This window comes from Cherax quadricarinatus, chromosome 43, assembly GCF_038502225.1.
Source record: "Cherax quadricarinatus isolate ZL_2023a chromosome 43, ASM3850222v1, whole genome shotgun sequence".
Lineage (NCBI taxonomy): Eukaryota > Metazoa > Arthropoda > Malacostraca > Decapoda > Parastacidae > Cherax > Cherax quadricarinatus.
In genome coordinates, this window is record NC_091334.1 from 26,954,076 (window position 1) to 26,977,237 (window position 23,162).

At 40.4% G+C, this 23,162-nt stretch overlaps 1 protein-coding gene across 5 annotated transcripts in view; it reads left to right on the forward strand.

Moving 5' to 3' along the window:
- The first annotated feature begins 238 nt into the window (after nucleotides 1-238).
- The window catches only part of LOC128694183 (uncharacterized), a 204,651-nt gene continuing 181,727 nt past the window's right edge, over nucleotides 239-23,162 (forward strand). The window contains exons 1-2 of one of the 5 annotated variants that reach the window (XM_070093782.1): nucleotides 239-391; nucleotides 1,611-1,685. In XM_070093782.1, the coding sequence (XP_069949883.1) occupies nucleotides 1,633-1,685 (53 nt within the window). In that variant the 5' untranslated portion in view covers nucleotides 239-391; nucleotides 1,611-1,632. Of the gene's footprint in view, nucleotides 515-1,610; nucleotides 1,686-10,210; nucleotides 10,493-23,162 lie in introns of those variants that run through there. The other 4 variants (XM_070093783.1, XM_070093787.1, XM_070093786.1 and 1 more) reach the window with 4 other exon arrangements.

A 23,162-nucleotide genomic window follows, 5' to 3' on the forward strand; every position in this document is an offset into this window, starting at 1 on the left:
TTTTGAGAGAGAGAGAGAATGTTAAGGCAGATTAAAGTCTGTTGTTGACATCTCAGGCACTTTCTGCAGTCTTTGTGAGTACTTATCTTCCTGTATTGGGTTTAACCAAGGGCTCCACCTCACACAATTGTCGTGCTGTTGCTGCGGATAGCTCCGCCAGGGTAAAAATTAAAATTTCCTTCCAATATTTAGGTTAAAATACGTATATAACACTGGAGTAAGTGAGGAGAACAATGGTGACACGAGTTTTAGTTGTCTCTAACAACCATAATAACAACAACAACCTCTCTCTTATTCTCAGCTATAATCTGCTATAATTCACCAATAATTCAGCTATAATCCAGGGATTACACCACATCATCTGTTATAGAGCAGAGCATAACGCCTTTAGGTACGTCAGCATTCACTCAGGCAGCTATTCCCAGCAATATTCAGCTATAATCTGCTATAATTCAGCTATAATCAGCTGATTACACCACATTACGTGTTATACATCATAATATAACGCCTCTAGGTAGGTCAACAGTCACCCAGTCAGTTATACCCAGATATAATCAGCAATAATTCACCTATAATATCTGTCATTCACCTCTGATCAGCTAAAATCAGCTGTAATTCACCAATAATCAGCTATAATTTGCTATAATTCAGGAATAATTTACCTATAATCATTTAAAATCTACCATGATTAATTATAAAGTTTTTTCCATTATAAATTTAGTTAATTTTGAAGTTTGTTAATCATAAATTTAATTATAAAGTTGGTTAATTAGTAAGTTTATTCATTTACACGTAAATAAAGTTACATAAATTATCACACATAGAAGTATATATGTAGATTATCCACCAGGATAACCCAAAACAGTTAATTATAAACTTGGTTAATTATATAGTTATTTATAAAGGTAATTATATAGTTATTTATAAAGTTAGATAATCATAAAGTTAGATAATTATAAAGTTGGTTATTTATAAAGTTGGTTAATTATAAATTAGGTAATTATAAAGTTGGTTATTTATAAAGTTAGTTAATTATAAATTAGGTAATTATAAAGTTAGATAATTATAAAGTTAGATAATTATAAAGTTAGATAATTGTAAAGTTAGATAATTATAAAGTTAGGTAATTATAAAGTTAGTTAATTATAAAGTTAGGTAATTATAAAGGTAGGTAATTGTAAAGTTATTTGCAGAGTTGGTTAATTAAATTGTTAGCTAATTATAAAGTTAAAGGACACAAGTGCAACTAATGTGACATTTTATTGTGGCAACGTTTCGCTCTCCAGGAACTTTATCAAGCCATTACAGACAATAAGTCTGTAATGGCTTGATAAAGCTCCTGGAGAGCGAAACGTTGCCACAATAAAATGTCACATTAGTTGCACTTGTGTCCTTTTACTTTACATATTGTCGGTAGTTCTACCAACTTTATTACAATTATAAAGTTATTTACAAATTGGGTTAATTATAAAGTTAGGTAATTATGAAGTTGGTTAATTATAGAGCTGGTTAATTATAAAGCTGGTTAATTATAGACTTAGTCAATTTTAAAGTTGTTTAATTATACAGCTGGTTTATTATAAAGTTGGTTAATATACATGTTGGTGCAGGTTGTTGGCACTGACGGTCACAATGGCATCGACCAGTATAGCCAACAAGAGAGAATTCTACGAGAGAGATGAAAGGTGAGTGTTGTTCAGTTCCAGTTCTTGTAACTTGAGAATGCCTCATCTACACAGCTTGAAATTTTTAGCATTCGTTTAGGGTAACTAGGGCTAGATTCTAGGAAAATTTGGCATGTGTAGGTGCCCTAAGAGCAAAGTTATTGACCCCTGATTCCAGCTTCGTGTATTTGCTTAGATAGTCTGCAAAAGCCTCTGCTGTATAGCTCCAAATGATGTATATTTTATGTAAAATTGTGGGAAATTGAACACTTTGTGTGTAAAATAGTCCAAAGGTAATTATTGTATGTGTAAAATAATCTAGAATTGACTGTTTTGTGTGTAGAATAGTGCCTGGTGCATCTTAGTGCCAGAATAGTGCCTAGAATGGCACCCTGGATAGTTTATATTATGAACACAGGTGTAGTCTAATGGCCTGCACACCTGGCTGTAGCACAAAATCATTGAGGAATGTGCAACAAGGCAGCAGAGAGAATAAATACTTACATTTCCTTCACCAAATAGTAATCAGGTATGTATGATACATACAGCGGATATACATGTATACAATAAGGCAAATGCAAGCAAGAGACACAGCGAGAACTGTTGTGACCAGACTGGGAGGTAAGCTTGCCAAAGTTGATTCACGAGAACCCCACATCGCTTCGCATTTTTGGCAGGCTTCCTTGTGATTGGTTGGTTGAACCAAGGTACTAGCATAACAATGGGGCCCCTACTTGTTATACCCTTATCACCTGGTTCACTGGTCAGGAGGGCATGCCTATATGGGTGTGTGTTACACACCAAATAAAATGTAACGTACTCTTAGCATGCTACAGTTTATAAAAGAATTATTGGAATTGGTGTGATAATACTTGGAGAATGATTCTTCTTGTTGACTTCAAACTGTCAACTCTGGTGTGTTGTTCAGACAGCCAGGCTTGTTCTTGGGTTATCCTGGGTTAAATAAGGCACATATGGTGATACTGATGGTGACACTGATGGTGACAATGATGTTGAAAATGATGATGACACTGGCAGTAACCCCTTCTGTATAAATTACTAAAAAAACAAGGAAAAGGAAACTTTATAAAATTGGGATGTTTGAATGTGCGTGGATGTAGTGCAGATGATAAAAAAGAGATGATTGCTAATGGGTTGTGAATGTTGCAACAAGGAGAAGGCTGGAGGCATTGGAGATGTCATGTCTGAAGGCAATGTGTAGTGTGAATATAATGCAGAGAATTCATAGTTTGGAGATTAGGAGGAGGTGCGGGATTACTAAAACTATTATCCGGACGACTGAGGAGGGGTTATTGAGATGGTTTGAACTTGTAGAGAGGGTGGAATGAAATAGAATGACTTCGAGAGTGTATAAATCTGTAGAGGAGGGAAGGCAGGGTAGGGGTCGGCCTAGTAAAGGTTGGAGAGAGGGGGTAAAGGAGGTTTTGTGTGTGAGGGGCTTGAACTTGCAGCAAGCATGCGTGAGCGTGTTAGATAGGAGTGAATGGAGACAAATGTTTTTTAGGACTTGACATGCGATTAGAGTGTAAGTAAGGAAACATTTATGAAGGGATTCAGGGAAACTGGCAGGCCGGATTTTATTTCTGGAGATGGGAAGTACAGTGCCGGCACTCTGAAGGAGGGGTGTTAATGTTGCAGTTTTTTAACTATAGTGTAAGCATGCCTCTGGCAAGACAGTGATGGTGTGAGTGATGATGAAAGTTTTTCTTTTTTGGGCCACCCTGCCTTGGTGGGAAACGGCCGATGTGTTAATAGTACGATACAATATTAAGTGGTAGTAACACTGATGGTGACACTGGTAGTAACACTGGGAGTGACACTGGCATTAAAAATGTATCGGACAGTGGTGGCTCTTGTATAGGCACCGTGGAACTGCAGCAACCCCTATTTTCACTTGATATTATCGATAACATTCAATATAATGAGTCTTTTTTTCTTTAATTCTTTCGTTATGCTTTAACATTATATAATTTTTAAGCTTAATGTCAGTAGCCATCCCCTAGTACAGCGACTCAGTGTTTGGCCTTTGTGTGCATGTGCACATGTTCGAGATAAGACGCTGCACGTAGGTAAAGAGAGCTCTGTCACTGACGCAGTGCTGACTCTGTTGTGCAAGCGTTGTGCTTATAAACCATGTATCGTGTTCTTGAATGTGATAAAATGTAGTATTAGGTGATTATCATGCTTCCAGCTATTTTATTTAATTCATAGTTTTTTTTTTTGGTTCTTTTATTTTACAGAAAATTTAAATAATTTAGTCATGGCCTCCTTGCATCCCCAAGAAATAAGTTCTGTGATTGTAAATGAACTTCAACAGCTTAAGTTTTCACAGTTGTCTCTCCATGAGAAAGTTACAGTTAAGAAAAGAGGCTGTTCAACACATGATATTCAAATATCTTGGCCAGGAATAAGCAACAACAAGAAGTATATTCGTAGCTTTAATTCTGAATTGTACCAACGGAAAAGTCGACTTTGCAGCTGTTTTGCTACCCGTGTTTGCTGTTCGGAGATGATATAACTTTGACAAAAGACGGTTTTAGAAATATAAACAAAATGAAAGAAAAAACTGAAAAACATGAGAAGTCAAAGAAGCACGTTGAAAATGTGGTTTCACTGTCACTTTTAGGAAACATAAATATTAAGGAGAAACTTACTGAGTCATACAGACTTTCAGTCAGTGAACATAACATAAAGGTTAAAAAGAACCATGAAATATGATACAAAAACATAGACTGTGTTTTCTTTTATGGAAACTTTGAAACTCCCTTATATGGACATGATGAAAAAGATGATTCAGTAAATTCAGGGGTAATTAGACGATTAATAAATTTTGCTCTAAATTAGATCCAGATTTGAAGAATCACTTAGAAACCAGTATGGCCTTCAAAGGTGTTTGTAAGATCATTCAGGATGAGATGATTGACTGCCAGCTACAAGTATACCATGAGGAGATAAGGACAGAAATTAGAGAAGCTTCAAGCCATATCACGGGTGGGATTTGAACCCGCGGTTAGAGAGTCTCAAAACTCCATACCGTCGCGTTAGCCACTGGACCAGCTAGCTAGCTGGTCCAGTGGCTAGCTGGTCCAGTGGCTAACGCGACGGTCTGGAGTTTTGAGACTCTCTGATCGCGGGTTCAAATCCCGCCCGTGGTATGGTTTGTTTGCTATCGTGCCATTACGATTTCGTGAGCCAAGTTAGAGAAGCTTCCTTTGTAGCTGTCATGGCTGATGACACAACAGATGTTTTGGAATACACTCAGATGGTCATTGTTCTACAGTACGTGTTGAATGAAGAAATATTTGAGCATTTTTTGGGATTCTTTATTCCACAAAATCAAACTGCGGATAACACATCAAAGTGTATTCTAGAAGAATTAGATATAATCCTTCAAGGAAAAAACTGATAGCTCAGACATTTGATGGTGCAGATGTTATGAAAGGCAAAAAAGCTGGAGTTCAAGGAAAAATAAAAGCAGTTTATAGTAATACACATTTCATTCGCTGTTATGTACGTCAAGTTAATAATGAGAAATGCAGCAAGTATTACACGGGGCGTGGTTGAACCCTTTGTACAAATACCAAAGGTGAGGTAAGATGAGAGAGTGGTAAAGTGCAAAAAGTACATGACAGAATGACTGGTGTAATGACACTGGTAGTGACACTGGTAGTGACACTGGTAGTGACACTGGTAGTGACACTGGTAGTGACACTGGTAGTGACACTGGTAGTGACACTGGTAGTGATACTGGTAGTAACACTGGTAGTGACACTGGTAGTAACACTGGTAGTGACACTGGTAGTGACACTGGTAGTGACACTGGTAGTGACACTGGTAGTGATACTGGTAGTAACACTGGTAGTAACACTGGTAGTGACACTGGTAGTGACACTGGTAGTGACACTGGTAGTGACACTGGTAGTGATACTGGTAGTGACACTGGTAGTGACACTGGTAGTGACACTGGTAGTGACACTGGTAGTGATACTGGTAGTGACACTGGTAGTAACACTGGTAGTGACACTGGTAGTGACACTGGTAGTAACACTGGTAGTAACACTGGTAGTGACACTGGTAGTGACACTGGTAGTGACACTGGTAGTGACACTGGTAGTGACACTGGTAGTGACACTGGTTGTGACACTGGTAGTGACACTGGTAGTGACACTGGTAGTAACACTGGTAGTGACACTGGTAGTGACACTGGTAGTAACACTGGTAGTGACACTGGTAGTAACACTGGTAGTGACACTGCTAGTGACACTGGTAGTGACACTGGTAGTGACACTGGTAGTGACACTGGTAGTGACACTGTTAGTAACACTGGTAGTGACACTGGTAGTAACACTGGTAGTAACACTGGTAGTGACACTGGTAGTGACACTGGTAGTAACACTGGTATTAACACTGGTAGTGACACTGGTAGTGACACTGGTAGTGACACTGGTATTAACACTGGTAGTGATACTGGTAGTGACACTGGTAGTGACACTAGTAGCAACACTGGTATTAACACTGGTAGTGACACTGGTAGTGACACTGGTAGTAACACTGGTATTAACACTGGTAGTGATACTGGTAGTGACACTGGTAGTGACACTGGTAGTAACACTGGTATTAACACTGGTAGTGATACTGATAGTGACACTGGTAGTGACACTGGTAGTGACACTGGTAGTGACACTGGTAGTAACACTGGTAGTGACACTGGTATTAACACTGGTAGTGATACTGGTAGTGACACTGGTAGTAACACTGGTAGTGACACTGGTAGTGACACTGGTATTAACACCAGTAGTGATACTGGTAGTGACGCTGGTAGTAACACTGGTAGTGACACTGGTAGTGACACTGGTATTAACACCAGTAGTGACACTGGTAGTGACACTGCTATTAACACTGGTAGTAACACTGGTAGTAACACTGGTAGTGACACTGGTAGTGACACTGGTAGTGACACTGGTATTGACACTGGTAGTGACACTGGTAGTGACACTGGTAGTGATACTGGTAGTGACACTGGTAGTAACACTGGTAGTGACACTGGTAGTGACACTGGTATTAACACCAGTAGTGACACTGGTAGTGACACTGCTATTAACACTGGTAGTGACACTGGTAGTGACACTGGTAGTGACACTGGTAGTGACACTGGTATTAACACTGGTAGTGATACTGGTAGTGACACTGGTAGTGACACTAGTAGCAACACTGGTATTAACACTGGTAGTGACACTGGTAGTGACACTGGTAGTAACACTGATATTAACACTGGTAGTGATACTGGTAGTGACACTGGTAGTGACACTGGTAGTAACACTGGTATTAACACTGGTAGTGATACTGGTAGTGACACTGGTAGTGACACTGGTAGTGACACTGGTAGTGACACTGGTAGTGACACTGGTAGTAACACTGGTAGTGACACTGGTATTAACACTGGTAGTGACACTGGTATTAACACCAGTAGTGATACTGGTAGTGACACTGGTAGTAACACTGGTAGTGACACTGGTAGTGACACTGGTATTAACACCAGTAGTGACACTGGTAGTGACACTGCTATTAACACTGGTAGTGACACTGGTAGTGACACTGGTAGTGACACTGGTATTAACACTGGTAGTGATACTGGTAGTGACACTGGTAGTGACACTAGTAGCAACACTGGTATTAACACTGGTAGTGACACTGGTAGTGACACTGGTAGTAACACTGGTATTAACACTGGTAGTGATACTGGTAGTGACACTGGTAGTGACACTGGTAGTAACACTGGTATTAACACTGGTAGTGATACTGGTAGTGACACTGGTAGTGACACTGGTAGTGACACTGGTAGTAACACTGGTAGTGACACTGGTATTAACACTGGTAGTGATACTGGTAGTGACACTGGTAGTAACACTGGTAGTGACACTGGTAGTGACACTGGTATTAACACCAGTAGTGATACTGGTAGTGACACTGGTAGTGACACTGCTATTAACACTGGTAGTGACACTGGTAGTGACACTGGTAGTGACACTGGATTAACACTGGTAGTGATACTGGTAGTGACACTGGTAGTGACACTAGTAGCAACACTGGTATTAACACTGGTAGTGACACTGGTAGTGACACTGGTAGTAACACTGCTATTAACAATGGTAGTGATACTGGTAGTGACACTGGTAGTGACACTGGTAGTGACACTGGTAGTGACACTGGTAGTAACACTGGTATTAACACTGGTAGTGATACTGGTAGTGACACTGGTAGTGACACTGGTAGTAACACTGGTATTAACACTGGTAGAGATACTGGTAGTGACACTGGTAGTGACACTGGTAGTGACACTGGTAGCAACACTGGTATTAACACTGGTAGTGATACTGGTAGTGATACTGGTAGTGACACTGGTAGTACCACTGGTATTAACACTGGTAGTGATACTGGTAGTGACACTGGTAGTGACACTGGTAGTGACACTGGTAGCAACACTGGTATTAACACTGATAGTGATACTGGTAGTGATACTGGTAGTGACACTGGTAGTAACGCTGGTATTAACACTGGTAGTGATACTGGTAGTGACACTGGTAGTGACACAGGTAGTGACACAGGTAGTGACACTGGTAGTAACACTGGTATTAACACTGGTAGTGATACTGGTAGTGACACTGGTATTAACACTGGTAGTGATACTGGTAGTGACACTGGTAGTGACACTGGTAGTGACACTGGTAGTGATACTGGTAGTGACACTGGTTGTGACATTGGTAGTAACACTGGTATTAACACTGGTAGTGATACTGGTAGTGACACTGGTAGTGACACTGGTAGTAACACTGGTATTAACACTGGTAGTGATACTGGTAGTGACACTGGTAGTGACACTTGTAGTGACACTGGTAGTAACACTAGTATTAACACTGGTAGTGATACTGGTAGTGACACTGGTAGTGACACTGGTAGTGACACTGGTAGTAACACTGGTATTAACACTGGTATTAACACTGGTAGTGATACTGGTAGTGACACTGGTAGTGACACTGGTAGTGACACTGGTAGTAACACTGGTAGTAACACTGGTAGTGATACTGGTAGTGACACTGGTAGTGACACTGGTAGTGACACTGGTAGTAACACTGGTAGTAACACTGGTATTAACACTGGTAGTGACACTGGTAGTGACACTGGTAGTAACACTGGTAGTGACACTGGTAGTAACACTGGTAGTGACACTGGTAGTGACACTGGTAGTGACACTGGTAGTAACACTGGTAGTGACACTGGTAGTGACACTTGTAGTGACACTGGTAGTGACACTGGTAGTGATACTGGTAGTGACACTGGTAGTGACACTGGTAGTGATACTGGTAGTGACACTGGTAGTGACACTGGTAGTAACACTGGTAGTGACACTGATAGTGACACTGGTAGTGACTCTGGTAGTGACACTGGTAGTGACACTTGTAGTAACACTGGTAGTGACACTGGTAGTGACACTGGTAGTGACACTGGTAGTGACACTGGTAGTGACACTGGTAGAGACACTGGTAGTGACATTGGTAGTAACACTGGTAGTAACACTGGTAGTGACACTGGTAGAGACACTGGTAGTGACACTGGTAGTGACACTGGTAGTGACACTGGTAGAGACACTGGTAGTGACATTGGTAGTGACACTGGTAGAGACACTGGTAGTGACATTGGTAGTGACACTGGTAGTGACACTGGTAGTGACACTGGTAGTGACACTGGTAGTGACACTGGTAGTGACACTTGTAGTGACACTGGTAGTGACACTGGTAGTGATACTGGTAGTGACACTGGTAGTGACACTGGTAGTGACACTGGTAGTGACACTGACACTGGTAGTGACACTGACACTGGTAGTGACACTTGTAGTAACACTGGTAGTGACACTTGTAGTGACACTGGTAGTGACACTGGTAGTGACACTGGTAGAGACACTGGTAGTGACACTGGTAGAGACACTGGTAGTGACATTGGTAGTAACACTGGTAGTAACACTGGTAGTAACACTGGTAGTGACACTGGTAGTGACACTGGTAGTGACACTGGTAGTGACACTTTTAGTGACACTGGTAGTGACACTTGTAGTAACACTGGTAGTGACGCTGGTAGTGACACTAGTAGTGACACGGGTAGTAACAATGGGGGCAGTGACTAAGTGGCATTTGGGGCACTATTACTGTACCAATATTGATGGGTAGGCAGGTGCCAGGGGTGCCATTAGTGCCAGTGATGCCAAGGAGGGTGGCAAGGGAGTGCCAGTGGGGTGAACCAACACACAGCACGAAAGGATGTCATGGCAGTAAGGGTAGAGTGCCTGGGGATAGGCCAAGGGTGGCAGGGGGGAGGGTGGCAGGTGGGGCAGTGGGGTGGCAGGGGGTAATAGGAAGTAGACACAGGCAGAGAAAGGGGTCATGAAGGGGGGTGCCAGAGACGGGGTAGTGGCACTGTCCCTCTGACCAGACAGTGCCACTTAACACTCTGAGACGCTGGTTGTCTGCTGACACTGCTCTACTCTGCTCTAACTGGCACTGCTGTACTCTGCTCTTGCTGGCACTGCTCTACTCTGCTCTAACTAGCACTGCTCTACTTTAACTGGCACTACTGTACTCTGCTCTTACTGGCACTGCTCTACTCTGCTCTAACACTGCTCTACTTTAACTGACACCTCTCTACTTTAACTGGCACTGCTCTACTCTGGCATTGCTCTACTTTAACTAGCACTCAAACCCTAGTACTTAATCCCAGTGTTCAGTTGAGCTCCAGTTCCTGGGCTCTATGAGACGGTAAGTGTGCTTTATAAACAACCCTTGTTAACTAACATTAACTATCATTGTTTACTACCATTGTTAACTGCCATTGTTAACTACTTTTATTGTTTACCACTGTTAACTATCATTGTTAACTACCAATGTTAACTATCATTGTTAACTACTACCATTGTTTACTACCATGCTTAACTACCATTGTTAACCATCATTATTAATTACCATTGTTAACTATCATTAACTACTACCATTGTTAACTATCTTTGTTACCCATCATTGTTAACAATGATAGTCAATGATACCTAACAATGGTAGTAAACAATGACAGTTAACAATGGTAATTAATAATGATGGTTAACAATGGTAGTTAATAATGGTAGTTAACAATAATAGTTAACAATGGTAATTAATAATGGTCAACAATGATAGTTAACAATGGTAATTAACAATGATCATTAACAATGGTAGTTACCAATGATTTAACAATCATTGTTAACTACCATTGTTAACTGTCATTGTTAACTACCATTGTTAACTATGTTAATTACTACCATTATTAAGTATCATTGTTAACTACTATTATTATTGTTAACTGTGTTTACTACCATTGTTAACTACCATTGTTAACCATCATTGTTAACTACTACTGTTTACTACTATTGTTAATTATCATTGTTAACTATGTTAACTATTGTTAACTATCAGTGCTAACTACCATTGTTAACTACTACCTTTGTTAACTATAATTGTTAATTATCGTTATTGCTAACTTTGTTATGTCATAGGGGGTTCGCCAAGGAGATGTAGGTGAAAGAATACGCACGTAGGATGTTCTAGGAGGTGTATAATGTGAAAGTCTTGAGGGGAAGCCCAGGGCCTTGCTCTTGTCCAGTCTAATGGCGGGAACTGAGAGAGAAGCCCCTAGCTAGTGGCTCACATGTGAAGGGCTCGTGACATCACAGCTAGCCAAGAAGCCTATCTGTAACATAGCTGGGATTATCTAAGTATACTACACAAGTAATCAGTAACACTACTGACAGCTCGGCCACATTAACGTATGGCGTCCCAACATACATCTAACTTATACTATAGACTGTGGGCATTATGGCTCTGGGCTGATTCTATACAGTGTCAATCTACATGACAGTTGAACATAAGGGACTATATTTATGGATAATAACTGACTGTAATGCATTACAAGGTATGATATATCACAATTCATTACAAATCATAGAATCAGTGATGACATAGTACAACAAAGAGATTGGGATAGATTAAGAGATCGATTGATCTGTATTCATGTGATCTATGGTTTCTGCGGAAATATATATACAAACAAGAAAGTGTTTAACAGACAAGGCTGACTTGGTGCATGTAAGTCTTTTACTGTTTAATCTCAGAATTCGGCGAGAATGTGAACACTTAAAAAAAATAATTGTTTTTGAACATCGGTAAGTTGATATGGTAAACACAGTTGAAAGATTCTCTTAAACTAGATTATCTATCTGTTGAGATTATCTACATTTAACCCCAACTCTGCTAGGGTGAGATTTACATATGCAGAGTGGTCATCATCTCTAGGGGGATCGAAATCTATTGCAATGGCTAACACATGCCGTGGTTAAGGAGGATCTGAATTGGTATTTACAACAGAAACTTCGGGATTCCTCATTACTTGTTGTGAACATAAGGAATAACGACAATTGGGTTGTTCATTTGTCTGGTTGTTAGAGGTAGAGTGTAGTGAGTCAGGAGGATTGTCAGAGTCTGTCTCATTTGTCTGGATGTTAGAGGTAGAGCGTAGTGAGTCAGGAGGATTGTCAGTGTGTCTCATTTGTCTGGTTGTTAGAGGTAGAGCGTAGTGAGTCAGGAGGATTGTCAGAGTCTGTCTCATTTGTCTGGTTGTTAGAGGTAGAGTGTAGTGAATCAGGAGGATTGTCAGAGTCTGTCTCATTTGTCTGGATGTTAGAGGTAGAGCATAGTGAATCAGGAGGATTGTCAGAGTCTGTCTCATTTGTCTGGTTGTTAGAGGTAGAGTGTAGTGAGTCAGGAGGATTGTCAGAGTCTGTCTCATTTGTCTGGTTGTTAGAGGTAGAGCATAGTGAATCAGGAGGATTGTCAGAGTCTGTCTCATTTGTCTGGATGTTAGAGGTAGAGCATAGTGAATCAGGAGGATTGTCAGAGTCTGTCTCATTTGTCTGGATGTTAGAGGTAGAGCGTAGTGAGTCAGGAGGATTGTCAGAGTCTGTCTCATTTTTTCTGGTTGTTAGAGGTAGAGTGTAGTGAATCAGGAGGATTGTCAGTCTGTCTCATTTGTCTGGTTGTTAGAGGTAGAGTGTAGTGAGTCAGGAGGATTGTCAGAGTCTGTCTCATTTGTCTGGTTGTTAGAAGTAGAGTGTAGTGAGTCAGGAGGATTGTCAGAGTCTGTCTCATTTGTCTGGTTGTTAGAGGTAGAGTGTAGTGAGTCAGGAGGATTGTCAGAGTCTGTCTCATTTGTCTGGTTGTTAGAGGTAGAGTGTAGTGAGTCAGGAGGATTGTCAGAGTCTGTCTCATTTGTCTGGTTGTTAGAGGTAGAGCGTAGTGAATCAGGAAGATTGTCAGAGTCTGTCTCATTTGTCTGGTTGTTAGAGGTAGAGCGTAGTGAATCAGGAAGATTGTCAGAGTCTGTCTCATTTGTCTGGATGTTAGAGGTAGAGCGTAGTGAATCAGGAGGATTGTCAGAGTCTGTCTCATTTGTCTGGATGTTAGGAACATCATCATCATCATCATTACTAACTTCATGTGATCTAAATACAGTTCTTTATACTTACCAGTACTGATTTCTCTAACTTTATACTTATTACCACTGACATGTTCAACTACTCAATAAGGACCAACAAACTTTTGAGCAAGCTTAGGCATTGCGGATGTTTTATTTAAATTAGTCAGCATAACTCTTGAACCTACTTTAATTTTGGTTGCCTTTGCTCAAGTATTAGTGATTTGTAAATTCTGCTGTTGATTTCTGAAGTGTTTCATGGATTCTTCTGAAAACACCTTGAGCTAAGCTGGTACGAGCTGCTATGAAATCATCAGGGTTGTAATTCGGTTTTATTTTAGAATACAATAACTCATAAGGTAACCACTTATCTATGCCATACAATATGTAATGTGGAGTATCACCTATAGAAGCATTGTAAGCAGAATTTATGGCACATTGAACATCAGGTATAACTTCAACCCAGGTTGCACTATTGGGATTAATAGTAGCTCTCAATGTATCAAGTACTTTCTTATTTGTTCTTTCCACTAGACCATTACTGGCAGGATGGTGAGGAACTATGGTCGATTTAGAGATTTTGTGCAAGGTACACAAGTTTTCAAGAATCTCATTACAGAATTCACCTCCATTATCTGTTGCTAAGGACTTAGGAGTACTTTCTTACTGAAGGAATGGACAGGCTTGATGGAGTGGATGGACTCTCCCTGGTTGAAATAGTTAATGCTGTGACAAGAAAGATTAGCAAGGGAGAAATGGATCTTACTATCTCTTACATGTTATGAATGCTCGACATACAACTCTACCTTGCAAGGATCACTGTCAACTAGGATATTATCACCATTTGGAACACAAGGAACAACAACAGACACTCTAGTGAGTGCACTAGCCATGACAGACATGTCTTTCTGCAGATGGCCTGTGACATCAACAAGGGATGGCATAACTCATTACAAGTACAGTAGTCGTTTTTCGACAAGGCATCCCCTGGGGGAGAAACTACGTACCACTTGAACAGGTAGCCATTGCAGGGATAGTAGTCTCAGTACCCAAGGTTGTCTGAGGTTCCTCTAAAGCCCGAGATAACTATACACCATCTTGCATGCCTGAAGTTGTAGGTGGAACACAGACAGGAATGACAGGATTACCAGTGCCTGACCACTTGGTTGCACTACTAGAAAATGCACAAGCCTGTAAGGACTTAATCCGAACTTCATACTCTTGTGCAGTATGACAGATCTCGAATCCAAGCTGGTAACCCCAAAATGGTACGATTAGGTCGTCAATTTGGGCATGCCATCTGTAAGGATCAAGCACAATGTGTAGGTCTCTCATGGAAGCAAATCCCAGAAGATCACCAGGAAAACTAATCTTGTCGACAACAAGGAAGGAAGCAGTAAAGTCTCTACCTTGGATAGAAAAGGTGAGGGAAGTCTGACCTCGCACATGCAGACTAGAACCAGACACACCACTATTAGAAGGACACGGCATAACTGCTTATCCTTAAACTAGACCTGACAATGTTTACGTGTGCACCAGAGTCCATGAACACATGAATGGGCGTGGTTAGAGCAGATGCTTGTACTAAGGGACCTATTGTTGTAGTGGAATGAATGTGCAAACAAGGAGGGTTGTCATCAGAGAAGATATTTTCCACTTCAGCCCCAAAATTATCTTCATCGACAACATTTGAAGCAACATCATCGAGATTGTCTTCCTCGAGACTGCATAAGGCATTGAAGGAATTTCGAACGGGGATAGAGTATTCATTGACTGGGGTGCTCGGATTCCCCTGAATTTGAAGAACGAGACTGGTTCTGGTTATTCTGAGAAACATGACCTCTATTGCTTCTCCTATTTCTGCGGTAGAAATGGCCATGGAAGGATCTATAGCACCTACTATTATAGAGGGCATTGCACTTAAACGTATCATGTCCACATATTCTGTGATGAGTACAGTACGGCAGGTTGGATTGAAAGTCATCATTAGTACGACACTTTTTACTTTGACTGTACAGTTAACTGCAATGTGACCTCAGTAACCACAGTTATAACACGTTTGCTTGCTATGGTCACTGAATGGACTGCGAGCACTACAAGGAAGATGATGACTCATTGCACTACCCTTGGGCAACTGATGTGATTGATTTTTATTAGGACTTTTCGTTGTTACACAAACAAGGGGTCGTGCTGAATGATTCATAGTAGTTTATGTAGGTTTGATGCATGGAAAAGTACCAGGGGTACACAAGGCACGTACCTGAATAAGGGCTGCAAGTGGCTCCATATTTACAGTTGGAAGGTTGGAGTTAGAAGCACACAAGGAAGCAGGTGACATTAACTCCTTGATAGCTCCAAAAGCTGCCAGTTTAGCAAATGATGTGGTGAAGCTTTTAGCCTTGTCAGGTATAAAATCTGAAGATTGTACTGCTTTAATGAATGATGACAGCAGTTTCGATAAGCGAACCACAAAATCCCTCAATGATTCATCTGGTATAGGTGTTGCATTCACCAGTTCCCTAAGGATGATATACGGGTCAGACATTACCACTGGTACAAGAAAGGAACTGATCAAATTCTCATATTCTGACCACGTAGTAAGATTCTCAAAGTCACGCATTGTAAGGAGGTTAACGACAGTTGTGGCAACTGATAATCGAGCAAGACTTTCCGTTGCAATCCTAATAATACTTTCCTCTGATGGAGTACCTTCCACTAGGGCATTAGCCCTAGAATGAACGGCAGTAAACCATGCATCAAGATTATTCACATTGCCATCAAATAAGGGCAAAGCATCAAGAGGGTCACGAGAAAAACTATGTTGTCTCGGTGTCTGTTGTGGTCTATCAGTCAGTAAGGAACACTGAAGATTTTACACTAGTGCAACATTGGCCTGACTGACGTTATTCACTAAGTCACTGCTCAAAGGTAGCTGAGACGTGATTTCAGAATAATTACACAAAGACAATGAAAACAAAGAATAATAAAAGAAAAGTATATGACAAAATGTAGCTTAATTGAAATTAAAGATACTTAACTAACTCTGCATAAAGAAGGAAACTTATATAACACTGAATGAGAAAACTCACTGAAATGTAAACATAAGAAATATACTTCGAAGTTTCAAGGAAGGGAAATATTACTATAATCTGAATTACAAAAGTGAGCTGTCTTTACTCTCAATTCAATAAAAAAATTTTGATAATAAAATTGGAAATCAATGCAAAAATTATAAAATAAAATCAGTAAATTGCATGCAAATGGAAGTAAACTGGGAAAACACTTTTTCCTAAGGATGGCATGAAACAAAATAAAATACAGCCTTTCCACACTTAACGACAGAGTTCCATTCCTTAGACCACGTTGTTAGTTAGTTTAATATGTTTATTATGCACCCCATACCCATCCTGTGGGCGGTAGTCAAAAGATTACAGAGGTACATAATTGGTCCAGGGACTGGACTCCAAAGTTTTGATAGCTGAGCAAGTTACGAAGGTAATGAACTCACAATTTACAAAGGTAATGAACTCACAATTTACAAAGGTAATGAACTCACAATTTAAAAAGGTAATGAACTCCAGGTAAGTCTGGTCACAATCATGACAAGTTACAAAGGTATTTACAGATTACAGAGGTACGTAATGGGTCCAGGGACTGGGCCCCCAAAGTTTTGATAGCTGAACACATTGGTAAATGAATTCATCGCTAAGTGAGGAGCATACTATAATGGTAGTGGGTTTGTGTCAACCATCTTTGATATTGTTTTATTGCCACCTTTGTATCATTCATAACATTTCTGGTATATTTTTAAATGTTTATTCGCTACTTTACTCTGTATTGTAATAAATATAATAGAGGAAATCAGCTCTAACATACATTATTTAGATGCGAATACTGGTCAAAGAGCCCGTCGTAAGTCCGAGTCGTCGGTAAATGAGTACGTCCCTAAGTGAGGAGAGGCTGTATTATTCAATGATAACACAACTAAATTAATATACTGAGATTATTGCACTGAATTATAATTATCACACATTGAGAAATTATTGTGAACAAAATAGAGTACATGAATAACACCAAAAAAAATTATGAAAAGAAAATTGCCAAAACTGTTGTCCAGAGGGCTGAGGAAGGGTTGCTGAGGTGGTTCGGACATGTAGAGAGAATGGAGCGAAACAGAATGACTTCAAGAATGTATCAGTCTGCAGTGGAAGGAAGGCGGGGTAGGGGTCGGCCTAGGAAAGGTTGGAGAGAGGGGGGTAAAGGAGGTTTTGTGTGCGAGGGGCTTGGACTTCCAGCAGGCATGCGTGAGCATGTTTGATAGGAGTGAATGGAGACAAATGGTTTTTAATACTTGACGTGCTGTTGGAGTGTGAGCAAAGTAACATTTATGAAGGGGTTCAGGGAAACCGGCAGGCCGGACTTGAATCCTGGAGATGGGAAGTACAGTGCCTGCACTCTGAAGGAGGGGTGTTAATGTTGCAGTTTAAAAACTGTAGTGTAAAGCACCCTTCTGGCAAGACAGTGATGGAGTGAATGATGGTGAAAGTTTTTCTTTTTCGGACCACCCTGCCTTGGTGGGCCACCCTGCCTTGGTGGGCCACCCTGCCTTGGTGGGCCACCCTGCCTTGGTGGGCCACCCTGCCTTGGTGGGCCACCCTGCCTTGGTGGGAATCGGCCAGTGTGATAATAAATAAAAAAATTATCACGGCAGAACAACCAAATTTCAGAGTGGAATTAATTTTCAGAATTAGTCAATATATCAATAAGTTTGAACAACTAACTCTTAATTTCAACTGGCAAACAATTTACTTAAAAAAGAACAATAATGATAGTTTACTTTAAAAATTTACAATAAAAGTGAACTTGTTCAAAAAAATATCAATAATACGAATAAAAATGACAGCTATTATACACAGCTATCATACACAGCTATTATACACAGCTATTATACACAGCTATTATACACAGCTATTATACACAGCTATTATACACAGCTATCATACACAACTATTATACACAGCTATTATACACAGCTATTATACACAGCTATCATACACAGCTATCATACACAGCTATTATACACAGCTATCATACACAGCTATCATACACAGCTATTATACACAGCTATCATACACAGCTATCATACACAGCTATTATACACAGCTATTATACACAGCTATTATACACAGCTATTATACACAGCTATTATACACAGCTATCATACACAGCTATCATACACAGCTATTATACACAGCTATCATACACAGCTATCATACACAGCTATTATACACAGCTATTATACACAGCTTTTATACACAGCTATTATACACAGCTATTATACACAGCTATTATACACAGCTATTACACACAGCTATTATACACAGCTATTATACACAGCTATTATACACAGCTATTATACACAGCTATTATACACAGCTATTATACACAGCTATTATACACAGCTATTACACACAGCTATTATACACAGCTATTATACACAGCTATTACACAGCTATTATACACAGCTATTATACACAGCTATTATACACAGCTATTATACACAGCTATTACACACAGCTATTATACACAGCTATTATACACAGCTATTACACAGCTATTATACACAGCTATTATACACAGCTATTATACACAGCTATTATACACAGCTATTATACACAGCTATTATACACAGATATTATACACAGCTATTACACACAGCTATTATACACAGCTATTATACACAGCTATTATACACAGCTTTTATACACAGCTATTATACACAGCTATCATACACAGCTATTATACACAGCTATTATACACAGCTATTATACACAGCTATCATACACAGCTATTATACACAGCTATTATACACAGCTATTATACACAGCTATTATACACAGCTATTACACACAGCTATTATACACAGCTATTATACACAGCTATTATACACAGCTATTACACACAGCTATTATACACAGCTATTATACACAGCTTTTATACACAGCTATTATACACAGCTATCATACACAGCTATCATACACAGCTATTACACACAGCTATTATACACAGCTATTATACACAGCTATTATACACAGCTATTATACACAGCTATTATACACAGCTTTTATACACAGCTATCATACACAGCTATCATACACAGCTATTACACACAGCTATTATACACAGCTATTATACACAGCTATTACACACAGCTATTATACACAGCTATTATACACAGCTATTATACACAGCTATTATACACAGCTATTGTACACAGATATTATACACAGATATCATACACAGCTATTATACACAGCTATTATACACAGCTATTACACACAGCTATTATACACAGCTATCATACACAGCTATTATACACAGCTATTATACACAGCTATTATACACAGCTATTATACACAGCTATTATACACAGCTATACACAGCTATCATACACAGCTATTATACACAGCTATTATACACAGCTATTATACACAGCTATTATACACAGCTATCATACACAGCTATTATACACAGCTATTATACACAGCTATTATACACAGCTATTATACACAGCTATTATACACAGCTATCATACACAGCTATTATACACAGCTATTATACACAGCTATTATACACAGCTATTATACACAGCTATTATACACAGCTATTATACACAGCTATCATACACAGCTATTATACACAGCTATTATACACAGCTATTATACACAGCTATTATACACAGCTATTATACCTGGAGTTTACCTGGATAGAGTTCCGGGGGTCAACGCCCCCGCGGCCCGGTCTGAGACCAGGCCTCCTGGTGGATCAGAGCCTGATCAACCAGGCTGTTGCTGCTGGCTGCACGCAAACCAACATACGAGCCACAGCCCGGCTGATCCGGAACTGACTTTAGGTGCTTGTCCAGTGCCAGCTTGAAGACTGCCAGGGGTCTGTTGGTAATCCCCCTTATGTGTGCTGGGAGGCAGTTGAACAGTCTCGGGCCCCTGACACTTATTGTATGGTCTCTTAACGTGCTAGTGACACCCCTGCTTTTCATTGGGGGGATGGTGCATCGTCTGCCAAGTCTTTTGCTTTCGTAGTGGGTGATTTTCGTGTGCAAGTTCGGTACTAGTCCCTCTAGGATTTTCCAGGTGTATATAATCATGTATCTCTCCCTCCTGCGTTCCAGGGAATACAGGTTTAGGAACCTCAAGCGCTCCCAATAATTGAGGTGTTTTATCTCCGTTATGCACGCCGTGAAAGTTCTCTGTACATTTTCTAGGTCGGCAATTTCACCTGCCTTGAAAGGTGCTGTTAGTGTGCAGCAATATTCCAGCCTAGATAGAACAAGTGACCTGAAGAGTGTCATCATGGGCTTGGCCTCCCTAGTTTTGAAGGTTCTCATTATCCATCCTGTCATTTTTCTAGCAGATGCGATTGATACAATGTTATGGTCCTTGAAGGTGAGATCCTCCGACATGATCACTCCCAGGTCTTTGACGTTGGTGTTTCGCTCTATTTTGTGGCCAGAATTTGTTTTGTACTCTGATGAAGATTTAATTTCCTCATGTTTACCATATCTGAGTAATTGAAATTTCTCATCGTTGAACTTCATATTGTTTTCTGCAGCCCACTGAAAGATTTGGTTGATGTCTGCCTGGAGCTTTGCAGTGTCTGCAATGGAAGACACTGTCATGCAGATTCGGGTGTCATCTGCAAAGGAAGACACGGTGCTGTGGCTGACATCCTTGTCTATGTCGGATATAAGGATGAGGAACAAGATGGGAGCGAGTACTGTGCCTTGTGGAACAGAGCTTTTCACCGTAGCTGCCTCGGACTTTACTCTGTTGACGACTACTCTCTGTGTTCTGTTAATGAGGAAATTATAGATCCATCGACCGACTTTTCCTGTTATTCCTTTAGCACGCATTTTGTGCGCTATTACGCCATGGTCACACTTGTCGAAGGCTTTTGCAAAGTCTGTATATATTACATCTGCATTCTTTTTGTCTTCTAGTGCATTTAAGACCTTGTCGTAGTGGTCCAATAGTTGAGACAGACAGGAGCGACCTGTTCTAAACCCATGTTGCCCTGGGTTGTGTAACTGATGGGTTTCTAGATGCGTGGTGATCTTGCTTCTTAGGACCCTTTCAAAGATTTTTATGATGTGGGATGTTAGTGCTATTGGTCTGTAGTTCTTTGCTGTTGCTTTACTGCCCCCTTTGTGGAGTGGGGCTATGTCTGTTGTTTTTAGTAACTGTGGGACGACCCCCGTGTCCATGCTCCCTCTCCATAGGATGGAAAAGGCTCGTGATAGGGGCTTCTTGCAGTTCTTGATGAACACAGAGTTCCATGAGTCTGGCCCTGGGGCAGAGTGCATGGGCATGTCATTTATCGCCTGTTCGAAGTCATTTGGCGTCAGGATAACATCGGATAGGCTTGTGTTAATCAAATTTTGTGGCTCTCTCATAAAAAATTCATTTTGATCTTCGACTCTCAGTCTGGTTAGCGGCTTGCTAAAAACTGAGTCATATTGGGACTTGAGTAGCTCACTCATTTCCTTGTTGTCATGTGTGTAGGACCCATCTTGTTTAAGTAGGGGCCCAATACTGGACGTTGTTCTCGATTTTGATTTGGCATAGGAGAAGAAATACTTTGGGTTTCTTTCGATTTCATTTATGGCTTTTAGTTCTTCCCGCGATTCCTGACTCCTAAAGGATTCTTTTAGCTTAAGTTCGATGCTTGCTATTTCTCTGACCAGTGTCTCCCTACGCATTTCAGATATATTGACCTCTTTTAGCCGCTCATTTATTCTTTTCCGTCGCCTGTAAAGGGAGCGCCTGTCTCTTTCTGTTTTAAATCTACTCCTCCTATTTCTTAGAGGAATAAGCCTTGTGCATACATCGAGTGCTACCGAGTTAATCTGTTCTAGGCATAAGTTGGGGTCTGTGTTGCTTAGTATATCTTCCCAGCTTATATCGGTTAGGACTTGGTTTACTTGGTCCCACTTTATGTTTTTGTTATTGAAGTTGAATTTGGTGAATGCTCCCTCGTGACTAATCTCATTATGTCGGTCTGGGGCTCCGCGCATACATGACTGAACCTCAATTATGTTGTGATCTGAGTATATTGTTTTTGATATGGTGATATTTCTTATCAGATCATCATTGTTAGTGAAGATGAGGTCTAGTGTATTCTCCAGTCTAGTAGGCTCTATTATTTGCTGGTTTAAATTGAATTTTGTGCGGAGATTTAAAAGCTCGCGTGAGTGTGAGTTTTCATCAGAGCTGCCTCCTGGTGTTATTACTGCAACAATATTATTTGCTATATTCCTCCATTTTAGGTGCCTTAAGTTGAAATCCCCCAGGAGCAAGATGTTGGGTGCAGGAGCTGGAAGGTTTTCCAGACAGTGGTCAATTTTTAACAGCTGTTCCTGGAATTGCTGGGATGTTGCATCCGGAGGCTTGTAGACTATCACAATGACTAGGTTTTGGTTCTCGACCTTTACTGCTAAAACTTCCACTACATCATTTGAGGCATTTAGCAGTTCTGTGCAAACAAGTGACTCTGCAATGTACAGGCCAACCCCCCCCTTTTGCCTGTTCACTCTGTCACATCTGTATAGGTTGTAACCTGGGATCCATATTTCGTTGTCCAAGTGATCCTTTATGTGGGTCTCAGTGAAAGCCGCGAACATTGCCTTTGCCTCTGCAAGCAGTCCACGGATGAAAGGTATTTTGTTGTTTGTTGCTGGCTTTAGACCCTGTATATTTGCAAAGAAGAATGTTATCGGACTGGTGGTATTGTTGGTACTGGGGGGGGATTTTTTTTCCGGCATTAGTATCTGTATCTGTTGGTTTGGAGTGGAGGCCATCGACTGTGGTTCCACTCCAGGAATGACTGGATTTGGTGTACGATTTCTGCCATTTC